Genomic DNA, 15930 nt, shown 5'->3' with positions numbered 1-15930 from the left:
AGTCTCTCTCAAATGTACTTTTATTTCCTCAGAAGTCCACCATTACCTAATCTAAACAAAACATCAAGCCTTCAGACAATAAAATGTGATCTACTGAGCACTGAGACTTGCTAATTTTCATAACAAGGTTTAGAGTAAAAGACACTGTTACTTCAGGGTATATCTTAATTTAGTGGTGAGTCAAACAATGGCTGAATGTTGTATTAACCAGAATAGATGCATCCTATAATAAAAACAATGGTTAAAACTAGGAAAATATCACTTTGAAGATGGTAATGAGGCAGAAAGTATTTAGTCTTGGAGGTCTTATTGTATCACACACAGTATCACACACAGTATCATCAGGGTTGGAAGAGACCTCACAGATCATCAAGTCCAACCCTTTACCACAGAGCTCAAGGCTAGACCACGGCACCAAGTGCCACGTCCAACCTTGCCTTGAACAGCTCCAGGGACGGCGACTCCACCACCTCCCCAGGCAGCCCATTCCAGTGTCCAATGACTCTCTCAGTGAAGAACTTTCTCCTCACCTCAAGCCTAAATTTCCCCTGGCGCAGCCTGAGGCTGTGTCCTCTCGTTCTGGTGCTGGCCGCCTAAGAGAGAAACCTCCTCCTGGCCACAACCACCCCTCAGGCAGTTGTAGACAGCAATAAGGTCACCCCTGAGATTGAGTCTTATTGTCTGCCTCTACTTCCACATCCTATATACAAAATGTGGGGGGGGAGGGAAGCCTCAATGACACTACCTGAAGAAAAAACCTGTGCATTTTCACTCTGAGCTCTTTTTCAATACTCTTCATCCTCATACATTAGCTCAGTAGTTAAAAAAACATAATCTAATTTTATAACTTCTACTGGAAGGATACAATGGAACTATTGCTACTATTTCCATTAGTAACATGCATGGGCTAATCAAGCTCTTCAGAAACAGTTCTGAAGCCAAATTGTTTTCAACTAATAATTTACCATAATGGGAGCTTAAGAAAGAGCTGGAAAAGAGAAATGAATACTAAGACAGAGAGGAACATTTATGTAACGCTTTCTATGATCACTTCAAACTGCTAAAAAAAGAAAGGATCTACTTGCCAGCATAGTGAGTCCTTGCCTCTAAAGGGACTCAACACTGGCTATGAGCATGGAAAAAAGACAAAAATTCATAACTTGCATAAATCTCATTACATGTGCAGTCACCTGGAAAGCAAAGAACTAGCATACACCTTGGGAGCATCTCATAACAGGAGCCTGTTTCTTTACTGTTATACGTCTGCAATCCATCAGATACCAATGGAAATACTGCAAGCTTTATTAGTAACACTGCAATTGCTCTCCATGAATGGAACAAGATATCAACATTTGGGTAATTCATAATATGGACTGGAGATGAAATTGATAACACAGCTTAGAGCCTTCTTACCTAAATTGCAAACAGAAGTTACTAAGAAACAAAATGTTGGAGAGTATAATCATTTTCATTCCTAATTAGAATAAACTGAAATTCTTATTTGGTTTGGGTTTTTTGTTTGTTTGGTTTGGTTGGGGTTTTTTTTGGTTGGTTGGTTGGTTTTGTCTTGGTTTGGTTGGGTTTGGCTTTGGAGGGGTGGGAGGGTAGGCTTTTTGGATGATCTTGGAGGTCTCTGACAACAAGATAAATATTCTGTGATCGGGATTCTGAAAAGACTCCCCAGAATTTCAAATAGACTATTCTGAAACACTTCTTTTAAATTGTTGAATTGTTCCCTCTGATAATACCAATACAGTACTTTTGCATGAGTAGAAGTATGCACAAGTAAGAAAATACATTAAAATGGCAGAGAAATGTCAGAACAAAATGATTACACTAAAAAGATTTCAACAACAAAAAAATCACATTCCCCAAAATAAAAGAAAGCAGAAGTGAACTCTTTACACCTTTTAAACAAAGCCTCTCCAATTAACAGTGCTCCATACAAAACTTACAAGTAGAATCACAGAATCATAGAATCAATCAGGTTGGAAGAGACCTCCAATATCATCCAGTCCAACCTAGCACCCAGCCCTATCCAGCCAACTAGACCATGGCATCGAGTGCCTCATCCAGTCTTTTCTTTTCTGACATTATATCTTCAGCCAACTGTAACTGTTACTATGACTCTATCTCATGACAGTAGTAAATGAAAAGTTATCATCACCTGACAGCTGCCTAGTGACCTTTACAGATGAGCTGCCTGAGTTATAAATACATAAATATCTGAAACATCATTACACAATTAACAGACCCATTTTGGCAGACAGGGCTTTGGATGTAACTCCAAGCCTATCCTAAAGATGGGTGCCCTAGGATGAGGTCAAGAATAATTACTCTTGAAACGTTTACAATTCTCATAAAGCACCTGTCCTGCAATAAAATAGATTAACCTGCTTCATGTTTATTTCACTCTAAGCTTCTGAGTTTTCATAGGCATATTTATAAAGTTTAAAGTTCTTCGAATTTTTATTCTCAAATTGTAGCTCTCAGATCAGCTGTGGCGTTGTTAGAAGAAATGTTGTCAGCCATAAGCCTATAGCAGGCTGCAAGTAGAGATTGCACACTCTACATTTCCATTTGAAGCACTTGTCCTGTAAGATGATCGTCACAGAATCATAAAATCAGCCACGTTGGAAGAGACCTCCAAGGTCATCCAGTCCAACCTAGCACCCAGACCTATCCAACCAATTAGACCATGGCACTAAGTGCCTCATCCAGGCTTTTCTTAAACACCTCCAGGGACAGTGACTCCACCACCTCCCCAGGCAGCCCATTCCAACAGCAAATCACTCTCTCTAGCAACAACTTCCTCCTAACATCCAGACTATACCTCCCCCAGCACAGCTTGAGACTGTGTCACCTTGTTCTGTTGCTGGCCACCTGGGAAAAGAAATCAGCCCCCACCTGGCTACAGCCTCCCTTCAGGTAGTTGTAGACAGCAATGAGGTCACCCCTTGAGCCTCCTCTTCTCTAGGCTAAACAGCTCCAGCTCCCTCAGCCTCTCCTCACAAGGCTGTGTTTCAGGCCTCTCACCAGCATTGTCATCCTTCTCTGGACACATTTCAGTATCTCAACATCTCTCTTGAATTAAGGAGCCCAGAACTGGACGCAGCACTCAAGGTGTGGCCTGACCAGTGCTGAGTACAGGGGAAGAATAACCTCCCTTGTCCTACTGGCCACACTGTTCCTGATGCAGGCCAGGATGCCATTGGCTTTCTTGGCCACCTGGGCACACTGCTGGCTCATCTTCAGCTGCTATCTACCAGTACCCCCAGGTCCCTTTCTTCCCGGCTGCTTTCCAGCCACTCTGTCCCCAGCCTATAGCACTGCTTGGGGTTGTTGTGGCCAAAGTGTAGAACCCTGCACTTGGCCTTGTTAAATCTCATCCCATTGGCCTTTGCCCACCCATCCAGCCTGTCAAGGTCCCTCTACAGGGCACTCCTACCCTCCAACAGATCAACACCTGCTCCTAGCTTGGTGTTTGTTCTTAACTACAAATAAAGATCACAGAAAACCTCAGGAAAATCTGAATTTAACTGCACAGAGCATGGGAGTCCAGAATCTAAATTCTCTCCAAAAAAATCAATTGTTTGTCCCATTGTTTTGTGGTTTAGCAATTTTATTTCAACATAGTTCTCTCAGTAGAGAGGCTATGGGTTTGTATAGCTCTATTAATGGATCAAAATCTATATTCATGGATTTGTCAAAATGCTAACACGGTTGCTAGGATGATTAACAGCTGGCAAATACCAAGTTGTCTTAGGTTATCTCAACTCTACTTCTTCATACAGACAGTATGGGGGGGTGGGGACATATGCTTTCAGTAAATTGTAAATTAAAAATTTAATTAAATCAGAGTCTCAAAGAATTTAAAGCTCATTGCATTTTTCTTGACACATGCCCAAATAAAGAGAAAGACACAATTGTAAAGCACAACTTTTGGCCAGAGAAAAGAGCAGGCATGATGCTTCTCAGGTATTTGTGCCAGCAGCAACAGGGCAGTAGTACAGCTGTGGTCCAGTTTTAGAGCTGGCCACATGAGTGACACATCACATGAGTGCTTTTAATACCAGCCTCATGTCTCCTGTTGATCAATATGGCAGACTCGTCTCTCAAAGCTCATGAACTGTATGATGAGGTAGAAATTTTCACTGCCTATACACATCTTCCCAGAAGCTACAGAACATCTGAGATGTCTGTAATGGGAAACAAATGCATCCTACGGCACTGATGAAGCTCTAGCATAGGCCTTTCTGCTCTCTGTTGGACTGCTCCTTAATTTCTCTCTTCTGCTCTTGCTTTTGCTTTCTCTGGGGCCCCTTGTTTTACTTTTTTTCTCCTTTTTTTGTCATTATGCATTTTATGCTTTTACTCTATAGATCCCTCCCTCCAGTGCCTTCCCTTCTAATATCAACATACCTAAAGGAATAGATCCAAACAACTGCAACAAGATGCAGACTGGATCAAAACTGTGTAACACTTGTGCCACCTCCTGCTGCTCAAGCAAGCAGCTCGTGGAAGAGTTTATCACAACTGATGAACTGAATACACCCTTGAAAGAATCCCAAATATATGACCTAAGTATGTCTAAATGGCAGATAAATAGACAGACAGATTGGTAGATGGATAGATCCCCTTTCCCAAGCATACTGAAAGCAAAAGTTCTTTTTCAGTTTAATGAAAGAGAAGCAAAATCTTTCATGCACGTATTTTCACATGAAGAATGACCTTGGGTTGGTACCCACTTCTGTGTGCCTGAACTGCCTTGACATGCCAGAGGAACAGTTCATCCATTTAAGAAAAAACATTAATGATACAGAAAGCAAAAGAGGAAAATGGGTGGATGAATGGCAAATATGAGACAGTGTTTCTGAAATTTGCTATTTGAAAGTGAAAAGTAAAGTCAGTAAATGTGCAACTGCATCAACTAACTTGAGAAAGAAAGGAAAAAAAAAAAGACTAAAGGTGAAATAAACCTATGTACATATCCATAGGTACATATAGGTTTCAAAACTACTTTTATGGAGCCATTATGTAAACATCTGAGCAATATAGGATGGTGCACAAAGCACTGCTTTTACTGCCTCTTAAGTCAAGGAAAAAAAGGACAACAAAGCATAGGGATTACAAATGTAAAATTGTGGGGTTTAAATATCACAGAATCATAGAATGGTCTGGGTTGGAAGGGGCCTCCAAAGGTCATCGAGTCCAACCCCCTCTGCAGTAAGCCTCACTGTGAATATTTCCAGGGAAGGGGCCCCAACCACCTCCCTGGGCAACCTGTTCCCACATGGTAAAGAACCTGTTCCTAACACCTAAATCTATTCTACTCCAGTTTGAAGCCATTGCCTCCTGTCCTATCACCACAGGCCTTTGTAATCAGTCTTTTTCCATCCTTCTTGCAGCCCACTTCAAGTACTGGAAGGTTGCTATTAAGTCTCCTCTTCACCAGGCTGAACAACCCCTGCTCTCTCAGCCTATTTTTGTAGCGAAGGTGCTCCCACACCCTGACAACCCCTTTAAACACTGTACAGCTTACTAATCTGCCACAAAACACAACTGAGCATTTGTTAAAGGACTATTTAGGCAAATAAGTAAGAAAACTGAAGATAATTGGAAGAATTTGTTTTAAGCAAAATTAAATAAGGCAGAATCAGCCAACAGTGCACACAGGAACAACTAAAGGGGTATCCCCCTCCTGCAGCACTCCTCTGAAGAGAATCAACTTGCTGATGAGCAAATTAGAGCTGACTTAAATGAGCCTGTAAGAAGGGCCATAAAACCATACGACTTGTATAAACAGCAGCTTCCAAAGGAAAGGGAAACAGATCACTACAAATCCAACCCATAAGGAAAGGACTACAGCTCCATCTGGGTAACAGGTACATTTCTGCTCAGGAGCATTTCTAGTAAGTGGGGAAGGCAGAACAAGGAGGCACAGGATGAAACGAATACTCTTCACAACCTGATGATGTATGAACACATACATCCCTGAAGTCTTTATGTGTAACAGAAAAAAGTATGGCATTCTGGAGGGAACTCACAAATCTGTTGTGTAGCACTCCCCATCTGTTATCATCCCGAAGCTCTCAATCCACCGCTCCAGTTTGCTCATGTAGTAAAAGTATTTATCCTAGAATGTAGCATCCTAAGAGTAATGGCACAGCATGTCCAGTTTATACTTGTTCATCACATTAAGGGGACTGCTCTCTTAGTCAAAAATATATTACTGAGAAAAGGTCTCTCTCTGTCATGGACATTGCTATGGTAACTGGAATAGTAACCTTAATATATGCATTACACTCAGGAGACTTTTGCTTCAACAAACAGGGAGAACTAAGATTTATGAAGCGTTTGGTCCACTTTCTTAGCAGTTCACACACACAATTACTGTACTTAACCCTTCCACATTAGGTTGCTATCTATAAACACAGCTTGGAAGACATAAACCATTTTGCTAACCTCTTTCAAAATACAATACCTTGTACAACAGGCACACTCTGCCATGTAAACTTTTTTTAGGTAAGAACATTGATCTCTCTGTTAAATTCTTGATGCTTAGGGCTTTGGAATAAGCCAAAAATCAATAGGGACATAAATTTTAAGAAGGATTGCAATGATTAGCTATATTTTTTGGGTGAAGGTCACAAAAGGTAGTTTGTTGTTCTTTTAGCTGGAAAACTTGATTTAATTTTTCCTAACATACCCTAATCTGTGGATTTTGTCCCATAACCATAGATTTCAATTAGCACGGAATCATTCCACATCCTAATGAATACAGCTAGTATTAAGTAAGTTGTTACAAGAAGCAAAGACTCTTAAGGAAAATAAATTTCAGAGGGAGAAAAAAAAAGGCAATAACAATGACAACAAAAAAACCAAACAGAAAAACAACAACAACAACAAAAAGAAATCAAAGGGTCAGGAAACAAATGCCCATGAAAATACTTTTGCAATCATTAATGGTATAGAGAGCTACAAGACAGTGTAGAGGTCATGACTAATACAATATCATATTAGTGTATGAAGAATATGGTGAAGGAAGCGAGATGTCTGAGGAAGTGCACTAAGAAGTCACTTACAAAATGCAATGGTGACACAAGTTAATGGCCCTGAATACATAGCACTACTTAATGCTTGTTAATAGTCATTAACAGTGGCACCAGTATCGATATAGCAATGGGGCTTAACAGAGTTGATCTGAGCAGAAATTACCCAAGATCTACTTCTAAGTAAGCAAGTCATGTGGTATAGACATCAATAATACAAGAGCAGGAAAAAGTCTAGTGTATCCTAATGTGGTCAGGCAGGGAAGACCAGCTAAAAGAGTCACTAACTAACATTGACTGCATATAGTCCAGAGGAAAAAACAGACGAGGGAAAAACTTGCCTGTGTTATAACTGGTGAAAAAAGAAATGTAATGAGGAGCACAAAGCACCTTCCTGAGAAATAGGCTATACAACTACTCATCCTCAGGGTGGTGAATTAGAAGATGTAAGGACCAATAATCCTTTGGCTGCCTCCTCAACTGGGGAGAGCTCTGCTGTCACCCTGATGACAGTCCTACAGCTGCAGAGCCACAACATCCAAACAGGCAAGATCCACTTGCAAGGACGAATCTCTGAATATGAAGCACAAAGGCATCTCTGCTTCATGGAAGAAAACTATGATGAAAAGATAATATTATTGATGAAAAGGCCTTTTTTTTCCCCTGATGAACCCCTAGAGATATGAGATGAAATCTGCACTTCCATGCAGAAGAATGTATAGGATTTTCCCCACTCTGTTTTTTTAGGGAGTGTGTTAATTCACGCACAGCTGCAATCCAAATTATTTCATGCTTTATCATTTGCAATCCTACTCACAATGCTGTATAATTGATTTCAGTTTCTATTTGCTGTTCACATTAACACTTTTGTAGCTTCAAGAACCTCATACTATTATCTCCTACTTTACATGCATGCTTCATGTTTAAGAATAAATTCATTCTCTAACAAAAGAAACTAATAGAAAATCAAACCAAAGAACTACTGCACTTAAACTTTATAATAAGGAACAAAAAAATAACCAAACAAAATCCCAACAGCAATCATCCCATAAAAAAACTCAAACCAACAAGAATATGAAACCTTTCTAATCTAAGATTGGCTATTGTTTGAGAAGCCAGAATTCCTGCACCAAAGCATACAAGGTACCAGAAGTACCTCCACAACTTCACCTGAATGGCCAATTACCCATCTACATCCAGGGAAGCAGGAAAATCCTCAGCATCAGTGTAAAATAAAGCCCCAGTTGCCTTCATTCATAGAATGATAGAATCAACCATGTTGGAAGAGATCTCCAAGATCATCCAGTCCAACCTAGCACCCATCCCTAGCCAGGCAACTAGACCATGGCACTAAGTGCCTCAGCCAGGCTTTTCTTCAACACCTCCAGGGATGGTGACTCCACCACATCCCTGGGCAGCCCATTCCAATGCCAATCACTCTCTCAGGCAAGAACTTCCTCCTAACATCCAGCCTATACTTCCCCCAGCACAACTTGAGACTGTGTCCCCTTGTTCTGTTGCTGGTTGCCTGGGAGGAGACCAACCCCCACCTGGCTACAACCTCCCTTCAGGTAGTTGTAGATAGCAATGAGGTTACCCCTGAGCCTCCTCTTCTCCAGGCTGCACACCCCCAGCTCCCTCAGCCTCTCCTCATAGGGTTTGTGTTCCAGGCCTTTCATAAGCTTTGTCGCCCTTCTCTGGACATATTCCAGCACCTCAACATCTCTCTTGAATTGAGGAGCCCAGAACTGTACAAGGTACTCAAGGTGTGTCCTGACCAGTGCTGAGTACAGAGGAAGAATAACCTCCCTCGTCCTAATGAGAGAATTGAATTATTCAATCCATTTCACAACAACATTGCTTAAATCCTATTAACAAGCTGTTTTAAGGAATCAGTAGAATGGTATTAATCAAAGCCTTCATTCTGCTTTTTAGCAGTTTCTGTGAGAAATGTAGCCAGCCTGGAGACAGTCTATGGATCTTTTCAAATCTTCTGCAGATTTTCCAAAGTTTAATCATCAGACTCAGCAAAAAGCAGCCATGTAATTCACACCACTGCTAGACTTTCACAAAAGAAATTTAGCTAAAAGCTCTCAAACACTGCACTGTTATCCAGATTTTTTTTAATTTGCTCTTCTGTGTGCTGATTTTCCCTACATGAGGAATCAAAGTCCAACCACCCTCTGCTTCTTTTCAGTAATAAACCCTTCACACCGAACCACAGGCAACAAAACAACTCCCTGCCCTGGCTTTCAGCTTCAGGTTCTGCACAGACAGATTCAGATAAATAATGAAATCTATATGCAGACCTGGCAAAATCTCCATTGTACATATCCCTCTTCCCTTCTCCTAGAGTCCCTGATAGAACATTAAGGCATAATATCACAGCCTAAATACCTGAATGTCAAACACAGCTCCTGCTACACCAAAAATGCACTTCTGCACAATGGCTGCATTACAACCTGGCGACTTCAGATTCTCATCTCATTTAAAGAACAGAAATAAAAAATCATCTCTTGATATCCATCATAAATTCACAGGACGACAGAACCACAGAAGGTTAGGGGCTGGAAAGGACCCCAAAAGATTATCCAGTCCAACTCCACTGCCAGAGCAGGATCACCTATACCAGATCACACAGGAACACATCCAGGTGGGTCAGGAAAATCTCCAGAGAGGGAGACTCCAGAACCATCCTGGGCAGCCTGTTCCACCCTCACAGTGAAAAAACTCTTCCTCATGTTTACATGGAACTTCCTATGCCTCAGCTTATGGGAGTGATATATTTCAGTTTAGTATGAAACAATGGTGTGTCACCTGCGTGTAGATGGTAGATAAGATAAATGGAAGTGTGAACAGAAGGAATGCAGGCATAGGTCTGATTTAATTAATCAATGTAATTAGTATGCATGGGGAGTGAAGGGTGTGATCTGAAGACTATCTGCAGACTGCCGTATGAATAGAACTTTAAGTGTATATAAGTGTACAAGTTGTGCAAGCAAACGTCTTCACTGGGGAAAAGCCTTCTGAAGTCCATGCCTGCTGCTGCCCCACCAAATGTTATATCAGCTTCCACCCATTGCCCCTTGTGCTGTCATTGGCCATCACTGAGAGCAGCCTGGCTCCATCATCTTGGCACTCACCCTTTACATGTATAAATTACAAGTGTAATACCAACCTATATAGATACACAAATCTAATAGAGATATTTATAGAACCACAGAATCAGTCAGGTTGGAAGGCACCACAAGGATCATCTAGTTCCAATCCCCCTGTCATGGGCAGGGACACCCTACCCTAGATGAGCCTCATCCAGCCTGGCCTATTTGTCTGATTATCGATTCCAATTCAGCATTAGATTTCTGGAGTAGAATATATTTCCTTTTACTGCTCAGTGATGGACTGATTTCTTGCACTTGACCTATACCCACTAGCTAACATCTCAACATGCTCAGCTCTGATAAATACAGTTCATATTTGCGTCACATGCACAGGAAAAGCTTCCTCTAAAAAGTGCTGAATGCTTTAAATCATAGCAGAGGTGGTATAGCATCTGAGCTCTGCTTCTCAAACCACTTCCAGTTTCATCATTCACAGATTTTAAAGCAATTTCAACCATCTTCATGTCAAGTTTTCCAGACTTACTTTTTCAGGAAAGACAAGAGCCAACAGAGAATCAAGGCAAGCACCAGCTCAAACAAAGGCTGCAGCCAACACATTTCACTTCCCAGGTGATAAGGGCAGCATACAGCATGAGAAAGCTACCAGGGACAACCTAAAATAAATCTATGGGAAGCCACTGGGTCCTTGGGCCTTTTTTTTTGAGAGAGAGACTACTAAATACAATAAATATGTGTAAAACACACTGTGATTTGGGGAGAATAAATTCCTTCACAAACCACTCCCCAAGCTTCACTCATATTCAAAGGGGGTAGCATCACCCATTCTTCTTTCTTCCATGTTGATAAAACTGCCATGTGTACTGATGTGAAACTAAATAAAGATGCTCACCTCACACCTTGTATACATTACTCAGAAAATGAAAGCCATTCCTCTGCTGGAACTAAGGCAGGAAATGTGGAAACATTACAAACAAACAAAACCCCAAACATTCAAGAGCTTCAGTAAAAACAAAACCAGACATCTACGTCTTTAATACTGTTCTCGAGGTAGAGTGAAAATATAATTATATATAATTAATTAAAATGGAATATATAATTATACATATGACAATTATATAATATATAATTATATATAAATTAATATAATATATAATTATATATAAATTAATATAATATACAATTATATATATATAATGATAATATAATGTATAGTTAGGGCTGGGTGCTAGGTTGGACTGGATGATCTTGGAGGTCTCTTCCAACCTGGTTGATTCTATGATTCTATGATCCTATATCTGACTTGGGACACAGTGGTTCATTATCATCTTTAAAAAAACCCAAACACATTAAATCATAGGAATCACAGAATCATAGAATCAACCAGATTGGAAGAGACCTCCAAGATCATCCAATTCCTAGCACCCAGCCCTATCCAGTCAACTAGACCATGGCACTAAGTGCCTCATCCAGTCTTTCCTTGAACACCTCCAGGGATGGTGACTCCACTACCCCCAAATTCTCATTTCCTACTGTAAAGCCAGAAGATCTAGAAGGGAAGGTAGACTCCTATTTAACATCTCTGAAATGATGCCAAGCAACTGGAAGGCTTTCTGAAATCAAATGCTCTTTTAGATAATGTGGAACAATGTGAATGATGCTTGTGTATGCTTTCCATTATGGCCTTTTTTTTAAACAGTTGAAGAGATTGGATTTATAACTGAAAAAGCTTAGTCAATTACTACCTTATTCTTTTCAGGAAAAACATTATCCATCATTCATATTTTCCTTCTCTTTGCAAATGCTTACCACAAAAATAATAATAAAAAAAAAGGACAAAAATCCAAGCTAGAGCTTTTAAAAATTGCCTGTGAAGTAAAAGGAAAAAAAAAAGGGAGGAGGAAATCTGAAAGATGCCTGCACAGATACATGTTCAAATTAAATTAAATATTAATACATTTTGTCACGTTTAAAGCTAGCTCAGAATTCTTTTTCTTTTCTTTGGCAACAGCTGATTATCTCAGATAAAGAACAACATTTCCTCTGTAGCTTTCAACATTTGCATAATTATTAACTTTGGTGGCAAGTACATAAAACTGTGGAGTCAGTTTCAAGCAGAACAGCAAATGGACTGTAAAAACTTCTGTATGCAGGAGCTTTTCTTATTAAAGAGTACACTAGAAATAACTACGTTGGGATGAATTCTGTAGTGGAGGAGCTTGCAAACAAGGAAGAAGCAACACTGTATTTGGAAGATAATGTTATTCAAACATTGGTATGGAGTTTCATTAGCTAGCAGCAGTTAAATACAAGACCTTACCTAGGAACACCAGGCTTCATATGGCACTTGAAGTCCTATAATTAGCTATTTTTCTACAAAATATTCTCTAGACCCTACAGAAACTGCTTACTGCAGGAATCACTTCTTCAATCTCTATTCCCATCTCTACTCAGGAGGTGAAGATGGTAATTCAGAAGGATACAAATGATGCCAATCCAAGAGGAGAAAAACCCAGTAGTGAGTAGCTACATAATTTCTACTAAAATATTCCTCTGCAGAGTCCAGAAGTACTTACCTTGCCAATGACCAAAGTACCAAATGCTCCCCTCCAGTTCCACAGAAATGAATACTGAATTTTGCTCTATATTTAATTCTCTATGCATATAATGCCACTATGGCAATGCTACCATATCAGGAAAGAAAATATAATCTTCAACCTTAAAACCAGAAGCAGGAAGAAGAAATGAGGCTTCTCATTTCATTTATTATCTGGGATACCAATTTCATTGACCAAACTGGGAATTTTCAAAGCACCTCACAACAGAGAGCTGGGTGCCAAAAGGAGGCTGTGACCCCATTGGACAGCCCCTGCTAAAGCAGGTCCCTGGCAGGACTTATAAACTCATGGAGAGAGGAATCCACACTGGAGCAGGTTTGCTGGCAGGAGTCGTGACCCAGCAGAGGACCTATGCTGCAGCAGAGGACCTATGCTGCAGCAGCCTCTTGCTGCTATACCCTGTGGAAAGGATCCACACTGGAGGAGTTCATGAAGAACTGCAGCCTGTGTGAAGGACAGTGGAAGTTTGTGGAGGACTGTCTCCTATGGGATGGACTCCATACTGGAGTGAGAAAAGAGTGTGAGGACTCCTTCCCCTGAGGAAGAGGAGGCAGCAGTTGTAACTAGGTCTAGGTTGTTGCATCTACTACAGAAGACCCTGCTGGAATGCACACCCACAACCAACCTGGACTGTGACCATGAGACCTTGTGGGAGTCACAGGTGGTGATATCTTTCTTTTACTTCTTAAATATCTCTCTCCTTTTTCTTCTCCTTTTTCTATCCATTTTACTTCTGCCCTGGTCCATTGCTGAGAGTTTTCACTAGCTCTAACAAATCCAATTCATCATCCATTTTCTGTCAGTTTGCTTTTATTTAGTCCAAGGGAATATATGAATCTTAGCATGATTTCTCCTGCCACCCAGAGCTGGCATGGGATACCAGGTAATGACAACAACCCATGTGATCAAGAGAAAAGGAGTCCAAGGAGCTGACAGAAAGAAATTTGAATTTCTTTTCTTTCTTGCAATAAAACTACGTAATTCTCTCTGACCCTGCAGAGAACTTATCAATCATTTAAAGTGGAATACTAAAATACAACTTGTAGACATCAGGAAATTATAAGAGCTGCAGAAGTATACTGAAATATTTAAAAATCCATTCCAAACGTGAGGAATTTGAACCAGTTCTCAAATCCCAGAATTCAGGGTACTAATAGGAAAATTGAATTTTCTGAAATTGGTATTTTTGTGAGGCTATAAACAACATCCAGTTCTTAAAAACAATTCTTCATCGCTGCTTCCAACGGAGTCAGTAGCATAAAAAGAAAATTTTAGTGGGTTTCTACTAGAGGAATCTTTAAAATTAGAAAGGCACTTCAAAAATTAATGAAACAGACATGATTCACAACTACAAGGGAAAGTGGGACACTGGCCAGCCTCCAAAGTCTGAAATTTTAACTGATTCTTCCTCAGCGTCTGGAGAGTGGTATTGCTCAGCACTCAAAATTATTCCCCAGTTTCAAATGATGTGAGAGTTTTTGCACTTACCATTAATCCATTTGGCTTCTGGATTGTGAGCTATCAGCTCTTTTCTGAAGAGGTCCTCCAAGGACAACCTGGTTTCTGATGAATTTGCAAGTTCATCTAAAACAGACATAACAAAATCACTTCAGACAGTCATTAAAAACAAATACAGTCAGCGCGGTTTGTAAAATGTTGGAATTACAGAAGCAGAATGAACAGTTCAAAATCCTGTCAGAAACAGCAACAATACCTTGCTTTGATTATTTTTTCTGCTACAAGAAAACATTTGTTTTAATTCAGTGAAGCTTCAGAGACCCAAAATATCATCTCCTTATCACAGTATCACAGTATCATCAGGGTTGGAAGAGACCTCACAGATCATCAAGTCCAACCCTTTACCACAGAGCTCAAGGCTAGACCATGGCACCAAGTGCCACGTCCAATCTTGCCTTGAACAGCTCCAGGGACGGCGACTCCACCACCTCCCCGGGCAGCTCATTCCAGTGCCCAATGACTCTCTCAGTGAAGAACTTTCTCCTCACCTCCAGCCTAAATCTCCCCTGGCGCAGCTTGAGGCTGTGTCCTCTTGTTCTGGTGCTGGCCACCTGAGAGAAGAGAGCAACCTCCTCCTGGCCACAACCACCCCTCAGGTAGTTGTAGACAGCAATAAGGTCACCCCTGAGCCTCCTCTTCTCCAGGCTAAACAACCCCAGCTCCCTCAGCCTCTCCTCATAGGGCTGTGCTCAAGGCCTCTCACCAGCCTCGTCGCCCTTCTCTGGACACGCTCAAGCATCTCAATGTCCCTCCTAAACTGGGGGGCCCAGAACTGAACACAGTACTCAAGGTGTGGTCTGACCAGTGCAGAGTACAGGGGCAGAATGACCTCCCTGCTCCTGCTGACCACACCATTCCTGATGCAGGCCAGGATGCCACTGACTCTCTTAGCCACCTGGGCACACTGCTGGCTCACGTTCAGGCGGGTATCAATCAGCACCCTCAGATCCCTCTCTGTCTGGCTGCTCTCCAGCCACTCCGACCCCAGCCTGTATCTCTCCATGGGGTTGTTGTGGCCAAAGTGCAGCACCCTGCACTTGGAGCTATTGAACCCCATCCCATTGGACTCTGCCCATCTGTCCAGGCGGTCAAGGTCCTGCTGCAGAGCCCTTCTGCCCTCCAACCCAGCCACATCTGCCCCCAGCTTGGTGTCATCTGCAAACTTGCTGATGACTGACTCCATGCCCTCATCCAGATCATCTATGAAGATGTTAAAGAGGATGGGGCCCAGCACAGATCCCTGAGGGACACCACTAGTGACTGGCCACCAGCTGAATAGGATAACCAAAGAATGTAGAGCTTGACTATTTATTACATTGGAATTATAGTGTCAAAACTCCTTCTTCCCACAGCTCTATACCATAAGCTTGCTTATAAAACGTGACAGCCAAAGGGCATAGGCCTTACTGATCACCTCATACAGACAGAAACTAATGAAAACCCTCCCGTGAGAAAATTTGGAACGAATATCATCCATTCCACAAATCAAAATGTAAAAAAGTAGCAGTTCTACATGCACACTTCATAGGCTGTGCTTGCTCTCTCATGACTGGACAGGGCTGGGTGGTAGGTTAGACTGGCTGATTGTGCTAGTTTGAGCCTAGCTGGGATATTTGGGTGAGA

The 15930-nt window shown here is 41.3% G+C and overlaps 1 protein-coding gene across 4 annotated transcripts in view; it reads right to left on the bottom strand.

Moving 5' to 3' along the window:
* Positions 1-15930, bottom strand: part of DPP10 (dipeptidyl peptidase like 10) — a 665816-nt gene that overhangs the window by 261523 nt on the left and 388363 nt on the right. For all 4 annotated transcript variants that reach the window (XM_064156282.1, XM_064156301.1, XM_064156292.1 and 1 more), the window contains one exon: positions 14278-14373. In XM_064156282.1, the coding sequence (XP_064012352.1) occupies positions 14278-14373 (96 nt within the window). The remainder of the gene's footprint in view (positions 1-14277; positions 14374-15930) is intronic.

Source organism: Pogoniulus pusillus, chromosome 2 (genome assembly GCF_015220805.1).
Source record: "Pogoniulus pusillus isolate bPogPus1 chromosome 2, bPogPus1.pri, whole genome shotgun sequence".
NCBI lineage: Eukaryota > Metazoa > Chordata > Aves > Piciformes > Lybiidae > Pogoniulus > Pogoniulus pusillus.
Note: the sequence above shows the minus strand (reverse complement) of the source record. Positions and strands in the feature narration are given on the sequence as shown.